Source organism: Leptinotarsa decemlineata, unplaced genomic scaffold (genome assembly GCF_025532065.1).
Source record: "Leptinotarsa decemlineata unplaced genomic scaffold, Ldec_3_MD MMD2_tig00026282_RagTag_RagTag, whole genome shotgun sequence".
NCBI lineage: Eukaryota > Metazoa > Arthropoda > Insecta > Coleoptera > Chrysomelidae > Leptinotarsa > Leptinotarsa decemlineata.
Genome location: NW_027412668.1, coordinates 12,088,794 through 12,105,224, shown reverse-complemented (window position 1 = coordinate 12,105,224; position 16,431 = coordinate 12,088,794). Strand labels below are relative to the sequence as shown.

Here is a 16,431-nt window from a genome sequence, read left to right as displayed (position 1 = left end):
GTGCTATTTGTTCGATTTCAAGGGAATTTCAGTTGACATCGAGCGGTGACAGAAACATATCTATCACTAGTAGTTCTGACGAAGAAATCGTCATTATAGTGGCCGCCTTATTGAATCTGGAAGAAAATAGTCACAGAAAAGAAGGATGAGTGTCGAAAAGACCCACTAACTTTGAACATAACCTAACCTAATATTCCCATGAATCAAAGGAGAGCAAATCTGGGAGAGTTTCATCATCTTTTCAACGACCTGAAAGAAGACGAGAAGAAATTTTTCCGGTATCTCCGAATGACTCCAGGCAAATTTTCAAAACTTCTGGATATTCTAGAGCCTGCCTCAACAATCAACTCAATTTTTCCTCGTCCATTTTCATAGGTACCGTCTGCTATTCAACTGATTGAATAGCACTTTTAGACAAGTTGATGCTGGCAAGCGCTATCCGGCGACGTGCTCACTTGGCTAGTCCTTCACATCACGTACCATTATTTGCCGAACAGGATCGGAGAGCTGGGAATCCTTTCCGGTGGCGGATGCTCTTGGCTGTGCCGTGCCGGGATAGTGGTCGGTTGTCCATTCATTTTCATTGTTCCAATCCTATACATATTTTGACGGGACGGGTCGTGCTGTGCTGTGCCGGACAAGTGGGAACAAGCTCAACAGATCTTTCAACGGGAACTTCCAAACTTTGACAATTGACAACGGCCATCTTGTTGAAACGGCATTAGTTGTCATTTATTCAGTCTATTCTGTATTCAACAACACGTGCAAATAATAAAATTGTTTTGTCGAAATGCTTGGGCAACGTTCCGCGCTTCACCCATTTTACGGTCGCCATAATCGTCGTACTGAGAAGACTCTTGGCAATGTGACTCCACTGACCCAGGAACTGAAGGTAAACGGCCATAGACAAAGGCATGTGTTCGCTGAATGGGCTCTGGGGCACTTACTAACTGACCCTAATTTTCATCGAAAAATCATCTTCAGCGATAAGACCCATTTCTGGATAATTGGGTATGTGAACAAACAAAATTGTCGAATTTGGGACGATACCAATCAGTATGAAATCCACTGGTTGGTGTAGATTTTGGGTATTATCAGTCTTTATCTGGTAGTGTGACTATATTTTATGACAATTATGAAGCGTGTTTTTATAGAGGTATAGAACTTTAAGTTGCAATAAAACAACGATGGATTATTCGATTGACATGAATTTTATTTATCCGAAAGATATTACATTACATTTTAAATATGATTTCTGGCATATGACCGCCACGGCTGGCACGGATTTAGTCCAATCTAGACGTCCAATTTTCGATTACTTTTTCCAACATTTGTGGCCGTATATCGGCAATAACACGGCGAATGTTGTCTTCCAAATGGTCAAGCGTTTGTGGCTTATCCGCATAGACCTATGACTTTACATAGCCCCACAGAAAGTAGTCTAGCGGTGTTAAATCACAAGATCTTGGATGCCAATTCACAGGTCCAAAACGTGAAATTAGGCGGTCACCAAACGTGTCTTTCAATAAATCTATTGTGGCATGAGCTGTGTGGCATGTTGCACCGTCTTGTTGAAACCACATCTCCTGGACATCATGGTTATTCAATTCAGGAATGAAAAAGTTAGTAATCATGGCTCTATACCGATCACCATTGACTGTAACGTTCTGGCCACCATCGTTTTTGAAAAAGTACGGACCAATGATTCCACCAGCCCATAAAGCGCACCAAACAGTCAGTTTTTGTGGATGTAACGGTGTTTTGACATACACTTGAGGATTACCATTACTCCAAATGCGACAGTTTTGTTTGTTGACGTAGCCATTCAACCAGAAGTGCGCTTCATCGCTAAACAAAATTTGCTTATGAAAATTGGGAACAACGGTAATCTCGTTTTGGGCCCATTCGACGAATCTACGCCTTACTTGATGATCGTTTGGCTTCAATTCTTGCACGATTTGGATTATGTAAGCACGCAAACCAAGATCCTTCCGCAAAATCTTCCATAAAGTGGATGGACACAGATCCAATTCCTGTGCTCGATGGCGGATGGACTCCTCCGGGTCTTCCTCAATGCTACGCTGTACAGCAGCAAGAGCTTCTTCTGTACGCACCGTACGGCGTCTCTGGGGATGCGAGTTATCAATAAGAGTAAACGTGGTGCGAAAACGTTCCATGGTTAATCGAATTAACTGCTCTGATGGACGATTTTGTCGACGATGGACGAAATGGACGTAGTGCGCGATACGTTTTCCGCACAGAACCATTATTTTCGAAATAAAATTGCACTATTTGCAAGCGTTGTTCAGGCGTGAGTCTATTCATGATGAATTGCCAAACCAAACTAAGAATAAATCACTTGACAGCTGTTAAATCGGTCGCCATCTTGAAAAGTAATACCAACTTAAAGTTCTATACCTCTATAAAAAACACCCATTAGTGTTTTTATCTAGTAATAACCTAACCTGTTCTAACTTGATTTAGCGTCAATATACTGTATTTAGTAATTTGCCAACTTTTTAAGGCAATATTAAGGCAACTTATTCACTCGCCAAAATTTGGAGATTATTTACTAAATTTCGCATTTTTCAGTGGTCATTTTATTTAATATCGTTTGAAATGATGAATTCATTCCATTTGGCTATCTCACGCTGAATACCACACTGAATACTAGAAGTATAGAGTAATAAAGTCTTTCATTAAGCGCTTCCTATCTTTATATTTACATAAAACAAAGTGTATGTGTGGAATATGACATCGTTCCCCGTGGGTTGGGTTACCTATCGGGCGCGTCCCCAGGTGGCGGATAAGGGGAACGGCCAGGGTACTGGAGGCCCTGTCCGGGAAGTCAATGTGGCCTTACGGACGGGGTCGCCGGACTCCTGGTCAGTGACAGAAATAAGTAAGGTGAGGGAAACTAAAACTCCTCAAAAGCCTTTACAAAACATGTCACCGTGGACCAGCCTACCCAAGCTAAGGTGTAAGGAATCGGGCCAACAGCGGAATGGCCTCAGGGTGATATGCGGTTACGAACTCTCCCCTTGGGGAACTGGGCAAAACCTCATTGTAATCAGCCTACCTCTGGTAATGCGGGGCAGAGGTGACCAACTCTTCCCTTGCTACTCGTGGAAACACACATGAATGAAACAAACACAAAAACAGACACAACAAAATTAAAAGCCAATCCCGAGGCTGGACAGAAGTGCTCACCTTAATCTAAGGTGGTGGCTAGGGATGAACAGAAATGTCCACCCCAATCTACCGCTTGGAATGAGGCTGGACATAGCAGATCACCTCGTGATGTAATACAAAGCCAAGGCGTAAGGCGCATTTGCGGCGCCGAGGCCAAAAGAAGAAAGAGAGCGAAAGAGGTAGGAGTGGCAGCAACTATAAGAGCACCCTCCTCGTCCCCCACTCCACCTCCAACAGCAAGGGCACTTCCTGCAGAGAGCGCCAAGAGCTCCGCCTTGAATAAAGGCGAGAAAACGGCTGCCCCTGCAGGAAAGCTCCCTCACTATTGCACCTCCACGGAGGGAACCCCAAGATGGTTGAAGAAGCTGCGCAACGACAGTAATGTCGCTGCAGCTTCCAAAACCTTCGCGGAGGCCACCGTGAGACACCTCAAGGTTGCCAAAGAGAGTGTGTGTTCGACAAGTCTTGGCCTACACCTGCCAATATATAGGAGATATCTCCTAGTGACCTGTCCACCTTCCTGGAAAGGACAGGATGGACGATGACCTAGGAGGACAACTCCTCGGGTGGATGTACAATGGGTCACATGTGGCCTAAGTGCTATGGGTCTACAGTCACGCTCCCTACTCTACAGATACAGATGACATCGTTCAAATGTCCGTCATGGCTTCTCTGGGTGAAGTGCATCCGAAACGTCCAATTTTTCATGATTCTGTCGGATAAATCAGGCTGAATTTGAGCGATGACATGGGTAATGGCTTTGAGGACCGCTGTGGTTTGTGGTTTATTCCTTACACCTACAACGTAAGAGAACCCCCACAAGAAAAAGTCTATTGGGGTCAAATCACGCGATCTCGGTGGCCAGTTCACATTACCTCCACATCAGATGGCCATGCCCTCAAATCGCTCGTGCAGAGTATCCAATGTGGCACGAGCTATGTAGCACGTAGCGCCGTTCTTCTGAAACCACATGTCGTTGGTGTCCAGATCATCCAATTCACACCAAAAGTAGTAGTTGGTAATCATCGTGCTCGCCGTTGGCAGTGGCGACCTAGCCAACGTCATTTTCAAAGAAATATGGACCGATGACGCCGCCAGCCCAAAATCCACATCAAACAATGACTTTTTAGGGATGCATAGGTCATTGCTGAAGATTATTTTTCCATGAAAATTTGTATCATTTGCCAACTGATCCAGAGCTCATTCAGCGAACACACGTCGTTGTCTATGGTCGTTTACCTTCAGTCCCTGGGTCAGTTGGATTTTGTACGGGTGCAGGCCCAAGTCATGGTGCAACATTCGTCAAATTGTGGTCTGCGAAAGGCCGAGTTTTTGTGAACGACGCGAAATCGACTACCGTGGATTCTCCTGCACACTCTCACAGGCAGCGGCGATGTTTTTGGCGGATCTTGCGTTCCGTCTACGTACGGGTGTTGGTCGATCGTTTACTGAACCGGTGGACTCAAATGATTCCAACGTTCGGGCAACGTATCGCGAAGTGCGCGGTAAGTTGCCCGATCAGAACACCCATTTTGATAAAAACAATTTTATCATTTGCACGTTATGTTGAATACTATATCCGTCCATGGTGATTTGGCAAAACAGGCTGAATAAATGACAACTAATTTGACAGATGTAGCTTCAACAAGATGGCCGTTATCAATTGTCAAAGCTCGGAAGATCCTGTTGGAATTATATACAAATTATCGAACACGTTCTTTCGCTTTTGTTTGCAAATATTTCGGCGATAATTATAACAATGTATAGAGTGTAAACCGATTTGGGCTCGCCCATATAACTTTTTTGTTTCTAGTATTTTGAATGTGGAATTTGAAGCAACATTTTTTTCAGCAGCAGAATATTCCTTTAAAAAATTGTACCAAAAACTTAGATGAAACCATGTATTTTCATTTCACCATTTACCGCCATACATCTCGTAAAGCATGCATCAAATTGAACAACAAGTCACCCCCAAAACTATTCGTCATCATTTCCCGTATAGGGAAAACCGCTACAAAATATTTTCCATCATTATTGAACGTGACTCAACATTCAGGCATACAAACAAGCCCGCCCACACAAACATCAAGTTATCCTTTTCCGTTCGTTCGTGGGCGTGGGTAAAAATAATTGGTGGATTTCCGAAGGAAAACGCGAACGGGCGCAATAAATTCAATAGGCATAATACCCGGGAGTTCAATTAGGTCAGGATTTGATGGAACTGCGTTTCAGCGGGACTACTAATATATCTAGAGAAATCTGATATAAATCTCTTAATACGACTTAATGCCTTTCGAAAGGATGAACTTTACCAATCACGAAGTTGACTACAATCTAGAAAGCTATAAGTGATGCAAGTTTTGCGATGACAGAAACTCCAACGTTATTTCATGATTGATCCTGGAACTTTCTTTCAAACTCGAAATGCTGGATTTGAACATTTTACGAACGTGGTTCAAAATAATTGCCATTGCCACAAGATGGCGGTACAAAACCCTAGGAAAACAATATAAACGTTGAAGTGAAACTTTGTATTGAAATTCCTGCGAAATATTATGAGAAAATTCTCTCAAAATACCCCTTCTAAAAGTATTGTTGACGGAAACAATTAGTTACTTGCAGTTGTAAAATAGGTCAATTTAAAAAAAACTTTTTGGCTTTCTACTTCTCCAAAAAAATGATTGAGAAGTAGAAAGACAAAAAGTTTTTCTCCATAAACTAATCTTTCCTAAAAATATTTCGTTTTAAATTTAGGTTATTTTGATTTCAACTTTTTGTTATAATAAGTATTTAACATTCAGATATGCAGAAGCAGTGGGAATTGTTGGAGATGAAATAACTTCTTTCTTCAATCTTTCCAACTCACGTATGTAATTGAAATAAGTTAGTTAATTGTTAGTTCAAACACAATATTCTGTGTTTGAAAGGTGGGTTAAATCACCTTTGTCGAAGTGTTCACTACAAAGACACATATATTTACTTATTGATTCTTGGTATTATTTTCTATTTCTCAGCTTCTGTCGGATCATGGGAATGGACATATTTGATACATAATTATCATTCTCGTTATCACTCTGGCTCACTGAATATTATTCTGTAATTACTATGAAAAGCTATTTTTCACATTTCTGTAAAAAAACTGTTCAATAGATAACGATAATAACGAATATTTGAATGTTTGTGACTACAGCGCCCAAAGGCAATAATCAAGGTTTTGCTAGAGTTTCAAATAGTGAAAAAAAATTAATAAGAAAAGGACACGTATCTGATTAATTCATAACTGTGCCATGAAATGTAAAACACCGTTTATAAATGCCAGGGAAGGGAGGCTGACGTAACTATAATTTTCAAGCAATTATGAAGACCACGGAGTGGGCGACATTTAAGTTCAATATTTCAAAAGTCAAACTCAAGGAAATCATTGATCATCATCAAAAGGAAACGTAACAATGTTGTTACACTTACTTATTGTTTTTTTTTCGTAAATTTATAGGTCAGCTCTCCATAACGTCAAGTATATCCAAAATGTATTGTTCAGCAGGCTAGTTTAATAATTATGTATCAGAAAATGTGTCCATTATGATAACATTATCCTGAGGTAGGTAAACGGTAAACGGTAATCGCATTGCCGACTCTTTAGCAAAGGAAGCGGCTGGACTAAGAATTTTAGGACCTAGTGACTCCTACGGCCTGATAACTTCGACAATTGCGGAACTACCCAAAAGTCACACCCATGCTCAATTCCTGTTCACACATCTATTCAGGATGTGTGAATAGGAAGATGAAACTGTCAGGCATCTCTTCTGCGAGTGTCCTGAGTTATCGTCAATAAGAGAGTGTGTTGCCGATATAAAGGAGATGTCTCCTAGTGACCTGTCCACCTTCCTGGAAAGGACAGGATAGACGATGACCTAGGAGGACAACTCCTCGGGAGGATGTACAATGGTCAGTGTGGCCTAAGTGCTGTGGGCCTGCACTCACCCTCCCTACTCTACACATACATATGTATCCAAGAACAGCTGTCCCCAAAATCTGAAATCAACAGTTTTATTGAAAATCAAACCCAGAATTAGTGAACCAATTAGTAAATTCATGTATGTTTGATCACGTATGCTAAAGAATACATGACCCAAAAAAATGCTAATCAAGAACTCTTTCTACTATTGAAGTAAACACGGCAACAGAAACTAAAATGCACTTGACAAACAAATAGAAAAGGAAGTGAATAAATGGAACACCATTACGTTTGATGTTTTTCGAAGAAGTCGACTTCGATGGAGTACCTAAAATAATTCAAGAATTGAAAGACCATTTGGCAACCGGGTTAGAAGTAAAAAATGAAATTTTGAAATTGTATTGAAAATATATCAAACTGGAAACGTGTCATTACTTCAAATACTTGATAGTAAAGCCTGTCTTTCAGTATTTGTCATCAGCTGTGTCTAAGATATTTAGTTACGGTTTCAGCTGCTACTCATAATGCAATAGCATTTGGAACCCAAAGAACCGTGTTTACCATCTTATACCTTACCTCTCCAAGGTTCCCATGTGAGACCGTTACTTTTTGCCTTTTGTAATAATAACATCAACTGTTAAAAACTTTTGTGAGGCATTTATAAATAAAACGTGTTGCAATTGGGACGTTTTCCGGTAGGACTTTTCCTACATGTGCCAGAGCACCAAACTCAATTTCCTAAGCTTTCATTTATAGTAGACCACTAATTTAGCCATCGAGATACCTCATTCAGACCGGTATATCTAGTCTAGTATAACATTAAATGTAAAGTTAGGAACAAGAAACCATTTTGAATGACGAGCTTCAAGGTGTTTTTGTTATTGGAGCACAGAAGTTTCACTAATTTTTTTTATTATATGGTGGTTTTTACATGTAGATGAAGTATCAGAGATTCTGGGATCAGATGTTGTGAAAGTCTCACGTATAATTTTTCACATATAGTCAGTGGGCATACTTGAAGACTGGCTATAAATCAAATCATCTAAAAGAAGAATTCGTTCAGGCCAGTCTCAACTCCCTACACTGTAGGTTAATAGACTGACACCTATCAGAAAACAACTACTTCCATAGCTAATACCACGAAGGGCGTTGGAATATATCCGACAGGTGTCAGTGCAGGATTCTTCACTGAAGTTATACCTGCATATGCTGTTGGCGATAAAACTGCCGCAACACTGGCCTGAACGAATTGTTCTTTTAGATGGTTTGATTTATATCCAGTCTTCAAGTATGCCCACTGACTATATGTGAAAAGTTTTTTTTCCTTATACAAGGAATACAAGGCAAATTTCGGAAATGCAGTTGGTTACCTCGTTCACAGGCAGATGGGGCGATAACAAAACTGTTGATTGTTGTCCACTTCAGCCTAGTCCGAGGTATGATACTCTGAAGGAATTCGATTTTCAATTAACGGAAATCATCGACTTCATGTTGATGATAGACACTACCTTGCACTGATGAGTAGTCAAACAGACCGAAACCGGTCTGCAAGTGTGTTCCAATAATTGAAAATATATTGCGGCAGTTGTATCGTCAACAGCATGTGCAGGAATAACTTTAGTGAAGAATCCTGTCGGATATAATCCAACGCCCTTCATGGTATTAGCCAGGGGAGTGGCTGTTTTCTGAAAGGTGTCAGTCCATTAACCTACAGTGTAGGAAATTGACACTGGCCGGAACGAATTGTTCTTTCTGATGACTTGATATTCTGAAAAGATATTGGCACCAATTGACAGGTTTTTTTGTGAACAATGTGGTTATTTGAAAATGGCCATCTCATTGTATTTCTATGAAAAGCATAGTGATTTCAATCCCAACTTAACATCCATTTGTGATGTAATACGGAAAACTCAACTTAATTATTCCATAAACTGCTCTAGCAAGTTTCCCGAACATCCCGTATATCCGGTCGCCTCCTGTTTGACGTCAACAGAAGGTTGCACATTCAAACGGCCATCATGTACTTAATTCATTGAGTGGATATAATACGAGTACGTTTAGCTTTTGTCGAATATATGTCAGTGGGTAGGGACATGTAGTAGCATGGGTTATGGTCACATTTCTATGGGAATAGGTAGCTGTCAACAATGAAGGGAAGGTTTTTGTTTCGCTGCCATTCATTCCCAAGGTTATACGAGCCGTGTTTTGTTCAATATTCATTACACAGGTAACAGCTAAAAATTTAGATTGGTGGGCCACACCTCCCCACTTATTTCTTTAAACTTTCGAATACATCCGTGAGAGCGCTGCTGTCTGAATTTGGTTTCCTTGAGTGTAGATGGCAGCCCAATCGGCCAGTTGTCAGAAATTTTGACACATTTGATGAGACGTTTTTATTTGATCTGACCAATCTTTGGATCTGGTTTATTTGTTTCACCTCCCTGGTCATTTACTGTCTTATTCAGTAATTCGTTTTTACGAAATTTTCCGCTGCTTTTGCAAAATATTCAGCAACTGGTTCAGTTACTTTTTCATTTGTAGACCTACATCATCTTGTTCAAGAGATATTGTTTTTTTTGAGTTGTTTGTGCTTCTTCCTAATTCTTCATTTATAATATTTCAAGTATCTCTAGTTTTATTTTCTGACTGGTTTATTTTATACTTAAAATAGTTTTTTTGAACAACGCAATTTCGATTTATACTATATTGACTTAATCAAGTGAGGTTTAGATTTATGGGAATTTGAGAGGAACCAGAACACTTCCTTCAATTTTTTGCCTTCATCAATGATGTCATGAGTTATCCAGCTTTTCTGGTAGGATTTTTCTATAGTTCAGCTTTTTTAGACATGATACATCATAATACTAAAGCAGTATGTTATATAAGTATTCAAAAGCTTCATCTATTTGTAAATATAACATTTGCGACCAATCTTCGCTAGTTAACTGATTTTGTAGTTCGGCCATATTGTCATCGCATAAACTACGTCTCAGGATATATATGAGATTTTGTTTTTTTATTGCATAAAGTACTTTTTTTTGTATACCAGGGTGTGTGCCAGATGATCGGCTATATGTGGTTGGACCACATTACACTCCCATATTGGTTGGGGTAGGCTGGTTACCATGTAGTCAATGCAGGTTGAGCTAGTGTGTGCGTTTTTATTTGTGAAGATTCTAGTGGCACCTTGAGTGTTATTGCTCATCGAGTATAAATTGGAAATATCACTGAGGATACACTACAAAAACACACTTTTGTCTATTTTCCACTATATCTCTTTATTGTTGACCGGTTTCGGCTATTACACCATTTTCAAAACTAACTGATTACATTTAAATCTGAGTAATTTATACCTATGTTGCTTATTCTATCATAAATGATTTGATATACCTGATACACCTGATACTCGGTACATGCGTTTCATATACCTGTAAAATACATGAACATAACAAAACTTTCAATATAATGTAGGTTTTGGGATCTGGATTATAGGTTCAGGAGAGGACTATTATTTAAATCAAGTTGTTCGTTGAGGACAATAAAATTGGGATTTTTCTTTGATAGTATAGTATAGTATAGTGATAGTAGTTTGGTATTTAGATCTGATTTGTGACAGTTTATATTAAAATCTCCACACAGAATTGTGAAGTCAGAGCGTTTAGGCAAAGTGGAGTGCCTGTATTAGGCCTTCCAAGAAAGTACTGATTATACCGCTTGGTGGTCTATACCCTATTGCAATAGCAATTTTTGTATCATTTATATTGTAGCGAATATCACATATTTCAACCCCAAATTCGATTGATAGCCTTTTTATTGTATCTATTTCGGAACGTGTTTGCCCTTTTTTCAACTAGAATGAGGGCTCCATCACGTTTCTGATTTTCCCTAGTATAGATAGATGCCATTTCATAGTTACCAAAGTATGAGTTTTCAGAATGGTCATCTTTAAGCCAATGCTCCGATGAGCAAAGGACGTCAATATTATTAGTATTAACAAAGGTCACCAAAGGGCATATGAGGAGGTATGACAATTGAGGTTATGAAAAAAAATTGCCCATTGAATTAACTCTTTGGAGTCTATCGGGACATACGTGTCCCATCCATGTATTTCGTGCGCCTAGTGGTACAAATAGATCCCGTTTTTCCATTATACATAAATATATCAGTCTCTAAACACACACTATACAAGTATTTGTTTACAAGTGGTCACATAACCTCACAGTTTGCCGGTGAAGTCCGTCTAGCCAACACGTGCTTTGCGTTCCACTATATTCTGAAAAATTTGCAAGTGTATTATTGCCCTAACTGTATTGTGTCTGCTCTCTAAGGTTAGTAATAAGTAATGCACTAGTTTTCAATGATCGTGTACTAATAAAACCTGTTGAATTTCATTACTTTAGACTGTGGGACACCTGGGTCCCGGCAGGCATTTTGAACGGGACACATTTGTCCCGGTGGTTCTGTACAACAATGATTAAATAATATTGACACCAAGAGAACTTGAAGAAAAAGCTAATAGAATTATAGAAGATGGTTTGAGTGATGACGATTATGACCCATTTCATTGTGAAGACTCATCAGATGAAAATTATTGTCCCTCAGAGAGCGATAATAGCGAAGATGATGAAAATTATTGTTCCTTTGAAAGCGACAATAACGATGATGAAATTATCGCTGATGATATAAATAATGATGATGAAATTAGTCAAGAAGGTAATGAGACAATCGGAAGTGAAAACGTAGTGGCACCAGATGGAGTAGTATTTTGGAGTAGCAGCAGTCAACAATTTTCTCCCAGATTCTGTATACCTGGCGAAGCAGAAGCTACTTCTTGCCTGCCGAGACAAATGAAGGAAGTTGAAATTTTCTTGAAGATTTTTCCTAGAAGCCTACTCATGCAGATTGCTGAATAGATCTAACCGATCAATATGCGGGCTTATACGACTTCGACAGAAGATCAAATAAGTGGTGGAAAAAAGTGTTTTTCAAACTCCCTATGATAGCTGCAAGAAATGATCATATTCTCTACGATGATGTAAGACGCACAAAAACTTCATTCCTGCCATTCCTAATTACAATAGCAGAAGATTTGATTGCGTTGGGACGAAGTGGGGCAAGTGTGAAGAGAAAATCAGCAACATCTTTAGGGCGACCTAGTTCGAAAAAACGAAAACATCAAAATGTGGGCGATCATTTACCTATTGAGGGCCCCACAAGACGTCGCTGCTGCAGATGCGCACAGATGCAAAAAGAAGTAAGAACAAAAACATTGTGTCAAATGTGCAATAAACCTCTGTGCAAAAATTGCTTCACTCCTTACCATTTGCAATAATGTTCTGTATGTTGTCCAATATAATTTGAATGGAAATTAATTTTTTTTCGAGACTACTGAACACGTTGACTGCCGTGAGGTACCACGTATGTGCCCTCCATAAATATTAGGTTGGTGCTCTGAGGCACACTATTTGTACCTCGCAGACTAATATCGTTTTACGGACTGAGGTACGGAGTGTGGCTCACAAACGCTTATATTTGCTATATAAACCGATTATGCATGGCACAGTGAGCATGATGTGATGAAAACCCCTCGAAAATTATTTTCAGTTCAGAATTTTTGGTATATTTTTATATTAGTAGGTAGAATTATTTGTCTGAATTCTAGCCACTCTTTACAACTAGAATCTTGATAGAAGAAAATGTTTTATCCATGTTACTGAAAGATTTATTGGAACAAAATACATTCTATGAATTATAACGATAAATTGAAACAAAATTTATATTATAATAATGTGAAGTGATGTCATAAATCGTTATACGTAAATTATGGTAAATAACTTTTATGTGAATGAAAAAAGCAGTTAACACAGTAAGGCTTCTTACAGGTAGAACAAGACCAAGTTGTTCTTGGAGTTTTATTTTGAGCGTCTCTACGTCCAAACCCTGCACTAATGTTCTCGTAGCATACTGTACAACGCAATCGCTTCCCAGTTTGTTCTAAATCATGTTGATCAATATGTGCTTTTTGTTGAGATTCGGGCTCTGCAAGTGATGAATGCTTTTCGAAAATGTGCTTCACGATATCTTTTTTGAATTCCGTGATTTGTATTTTATTTAGAGTAAGCTTTTTATATACGACATGTGCATTCACTAGTGAAGTCCCCAACAGTAGCTCAACTGCAAGTTTACGGTACCACTTTATACCGCGCCTTAGAGGAGTATTATAGGCTTTTTGCTGATCCGATAGATCAATATATGCTTTAGAATTATTATAATCCATGATTAGCACTGGTTTCTTTCTCTCAGGATCTGCTCGACTTGGCATAGCTATCATTTCGTTCAGATGTTTTGTACTAAGAGCCAAGACATCCCTTTTATCTTTCCATTTCAGCATAACAATTCCGGGATCCCTAATTCTAGCAATGCACTCTCCTTTACGAATTTTAGTTTTCTCTATTTCTATACTATTATGTTTTCTTCTGTTCTTGAGAGTTCCAACTAAGTGAGTTTTTCTCTCTAGAAGTAAATTAGCTAGGTTGACACTGGTATAATAGTTATCAACATACAAAGTTCTACCAGCATTTAGGAGTGGCTCCATCAGATCTAAAACGACCTGTTCTGAACAAGAGAGTGAATTATTCGTCTCAGATTGTCCACAATATATCGACATGTTATAAGTGTATCCGTCATTGATACAGAGTTTGTAAACTTTTATGCCGAATTTGTGTCGTTTATTTTTGATATATTGACGAAAGCCAAGTCGTCCCCGGAATGGCACTAAGGTTTCGTCTATACATACGTTTTCTGGTGGCACCATAACATATTTATACCTTTCAATAAGCAAATCTAAAAGTGGTCTAAGTTTGCGAAGTTTATCAATGCATCCTTGTGGGACAGACTCATTATCAGAAAAATGTATCGTACGTAGTAGCAGCTGAAATCTATTCCTGCTCATATACTTCGGAATACAATTCTGGTAAATATCTTCTTTAGACCAATAATCTGTTATGAATGGATTCTTGTCACTGAGGCACAATATTTGTACCTCGCAGCAAGAACGGTTTGTATGTAACTTTCTGTGCCGCGAGGCACTAATGCTGTGCCTAATTTTCTTTTGCAAATATATCCAAAAAAATAATGTCTACGGTAATCGGGCAAATACAGCTGTAATCTATGAAATAAAGAATATTGAAATCAGGGCAAAACCAAATATGGCCGGGCGGTCTTGTATTTTTCATTCCTATTGTGGCAGTCAACGTGTTAATATGTCCCACCTAAAATGTCTAATGGACACATATGTCCCGGCCCTTAGCGAAAAAAGGGCGTAACCTGCATTCATAAAACTAACATTTCTTGATATAGTATCCACATTTACATAAAATTTGACCTCAGATATTTCACAAGTATAAGAAAAATAAATCAGACCCCAAAGGGTTAAAACTCGACTCATTTCTGCATTTTTTCAACAAACGTGTCTTACAGATATATTCGATGTGTTTCGATTTCATTGCCGCACACTGTATTTGTTTCACTTCATAGTAATTCCTTAAATGTTTTACTTTATATTTTGAAGTAAATAAACAATTGTGTTCTGATCTGCTTTAACACTGTAAAAAAATTAATGACAATACCTAAAGTGTCTAATCAAAAAGGTTACTTAAAATTATAGAAGATCATCTACCAAAATTTTAGGTGAAATGTAAATCAAAAGCAAAAAATATTGCTATCCAAACTTAAAAAAAATATTTTAGAGAATATAATGACGTGAAACTTTTTTGGTCAACATATTTTGTTTTTAACTTTAAAATAAGGGCACATTTGGTGGTACCTTAATTTGAACTTTCAACTGTAATTATATTGTAAATTGTATATTATAGGGTGTTTATATACAATTTTGTTTTTTTGCATCGACACTAGTATTTGCTGGGCAAGCAAAAATTTTAATTTTCTGCGAAAATTTTTGTTCCGTTTTCTTCTCTAGTGTACCACATCGCCGTACGTGTTGTTTCCAAGAAATATTCTAAAGAGCATCACACTCATTCAATTAACCTTACTAAATTCAATAAGCGCGTTAGTCTGGTTAGTCATAGGATAAACTTTCGGGCACACCTTCATAATCGATATAAAATACCGATAGGTTATGGGAACAAAAATTCACTCATATGTCCGTTATAGTCTCATAAACAAATTCAAAAAGGAGATTATTCAATACTTAAGTTAAATAAACAAACTACACTCATTACTTTTCACGAAAACTAGGTTATGATTTTAAAGCGTGTAAAGTGTAATTGCTAGATTTAACCATTTATGGCGCTAAAAAGAGAAATCGTCAATGAACTATTAATCGTTATCATCAACTTCACAGTGGGATGTAAGCCCTGCATTATATTTAAAGGATTTAAAGGGATTTCAATAGACGTTTACCTGAAAAACATCAAATAGGCGTGGCCTCGATAGCTGTAAATTTAATTTCATAGGTAACAACGGTTATCTTATCAAGTTGTTTGATTATTTCATTATCGCGAAATCTTATTTGATTATGACACTGCTTCTGAGCTTTCAGCATGCAACAATTTTGTGCAAATAAAGAGTTTGACTCACCTCATCGTTGAGCTTCCCTTTTGAAGCCATTTCACAAACAACAATAACAATAAACTGGACAGGTGTGTGGCGTGCGAGATGAGGTGGTCACTAGGAAATGTCAATTAGGAAATAAATTGAAATTATTATTACAGTTTCTTCACGCTTTCAAAAAGTGCGCGAATAAAAAATATGAAAGTGTCAATTAATATTTGGATTCCTTTTTTGATTATTTGATTTTACTTCTTTTCCAAATTAGGATATGTTTTTAAAATTAAGACTTTGGACGTGGCTACAAAGCCGCCATCACGTTTAATTATATTGATCCCTCTCGAAAAAAATAATAGAAGAAGCATTATTTAAATCAAATCTTGCTTTCATAATTTTTTTGCATGATAAACAAGAGTCGGCGTCGCAGATGATATATGTTCCTCCAGCATTTCAACACTAATAGCAAATCTACATAAAACATTAATATAAAATACGTAAACCGAGGAATCGTTATATGTGTTTGATTTTACCGTCAAAGTTCAAACGAAATAAGTTATTAAACATAGTTGACAAAGAGGCAAACTTCTAAAATCTCAACTAAAGGATGATGATATAACTGTTAATAATAAAATAATCTGGAAACTGGATGTTTACTTCGTTATCATTCAAGTTCTCGATTAGAACATGTCTAACTTCAGTCTATGGAAAAGGTTCAC

The 16,431-nt window shown here is 38.1% G+C and overlaps 2 protein-coding genes across 5 annotated transcripts in view; both read right to left on the bottom strand.

Moving 5' to 3' along the window:
• Atpalpha (sodium/potassium-transporting ATPase subunit alpha) overlaps positions 1 to 15,957 on the bottom strand; it is a 157,403-nt gene extending 141,446 nt beyond the window's left edge. The window contains exon 1 of one of the 4 annotated variants that reach the window (XM_023161026.2): positions 15,746 to 15,957. In XM_023161026.2, coding sequence (XP_023016794.1) covers positions 15,746 to 15,775 — 30 coding nt within the window. In that variant the 5' untranslated portion in view covers positions 15,776 to 15,957. The remainder of the gene's footprint in view (positions 1 to 15,745) is intronic. The other 3 variants (XM_023161025.2, XM_074179826.1, XM_023161024.2) reach the window with 3 other exon arrangements.
• On the bottom strand, positions 513 to 15,737 carry LOC141484672 (uncharacterized). The gene has a single exon (XM_074179827.1). The coding sequence runs from the start codon at positions 2,265 to 2,267 to the stop codon at positions 1,410 to 1,412; it is 858 nt and encodes a 285-aa protein (XP_074035928.1). The 5' UTR covers positions 2,268 to 15,737; the 3' UTR covers positions 513 to 1,409.
• Positions 15,958 to 16,431: the final 474 nt, after the last annotated feature.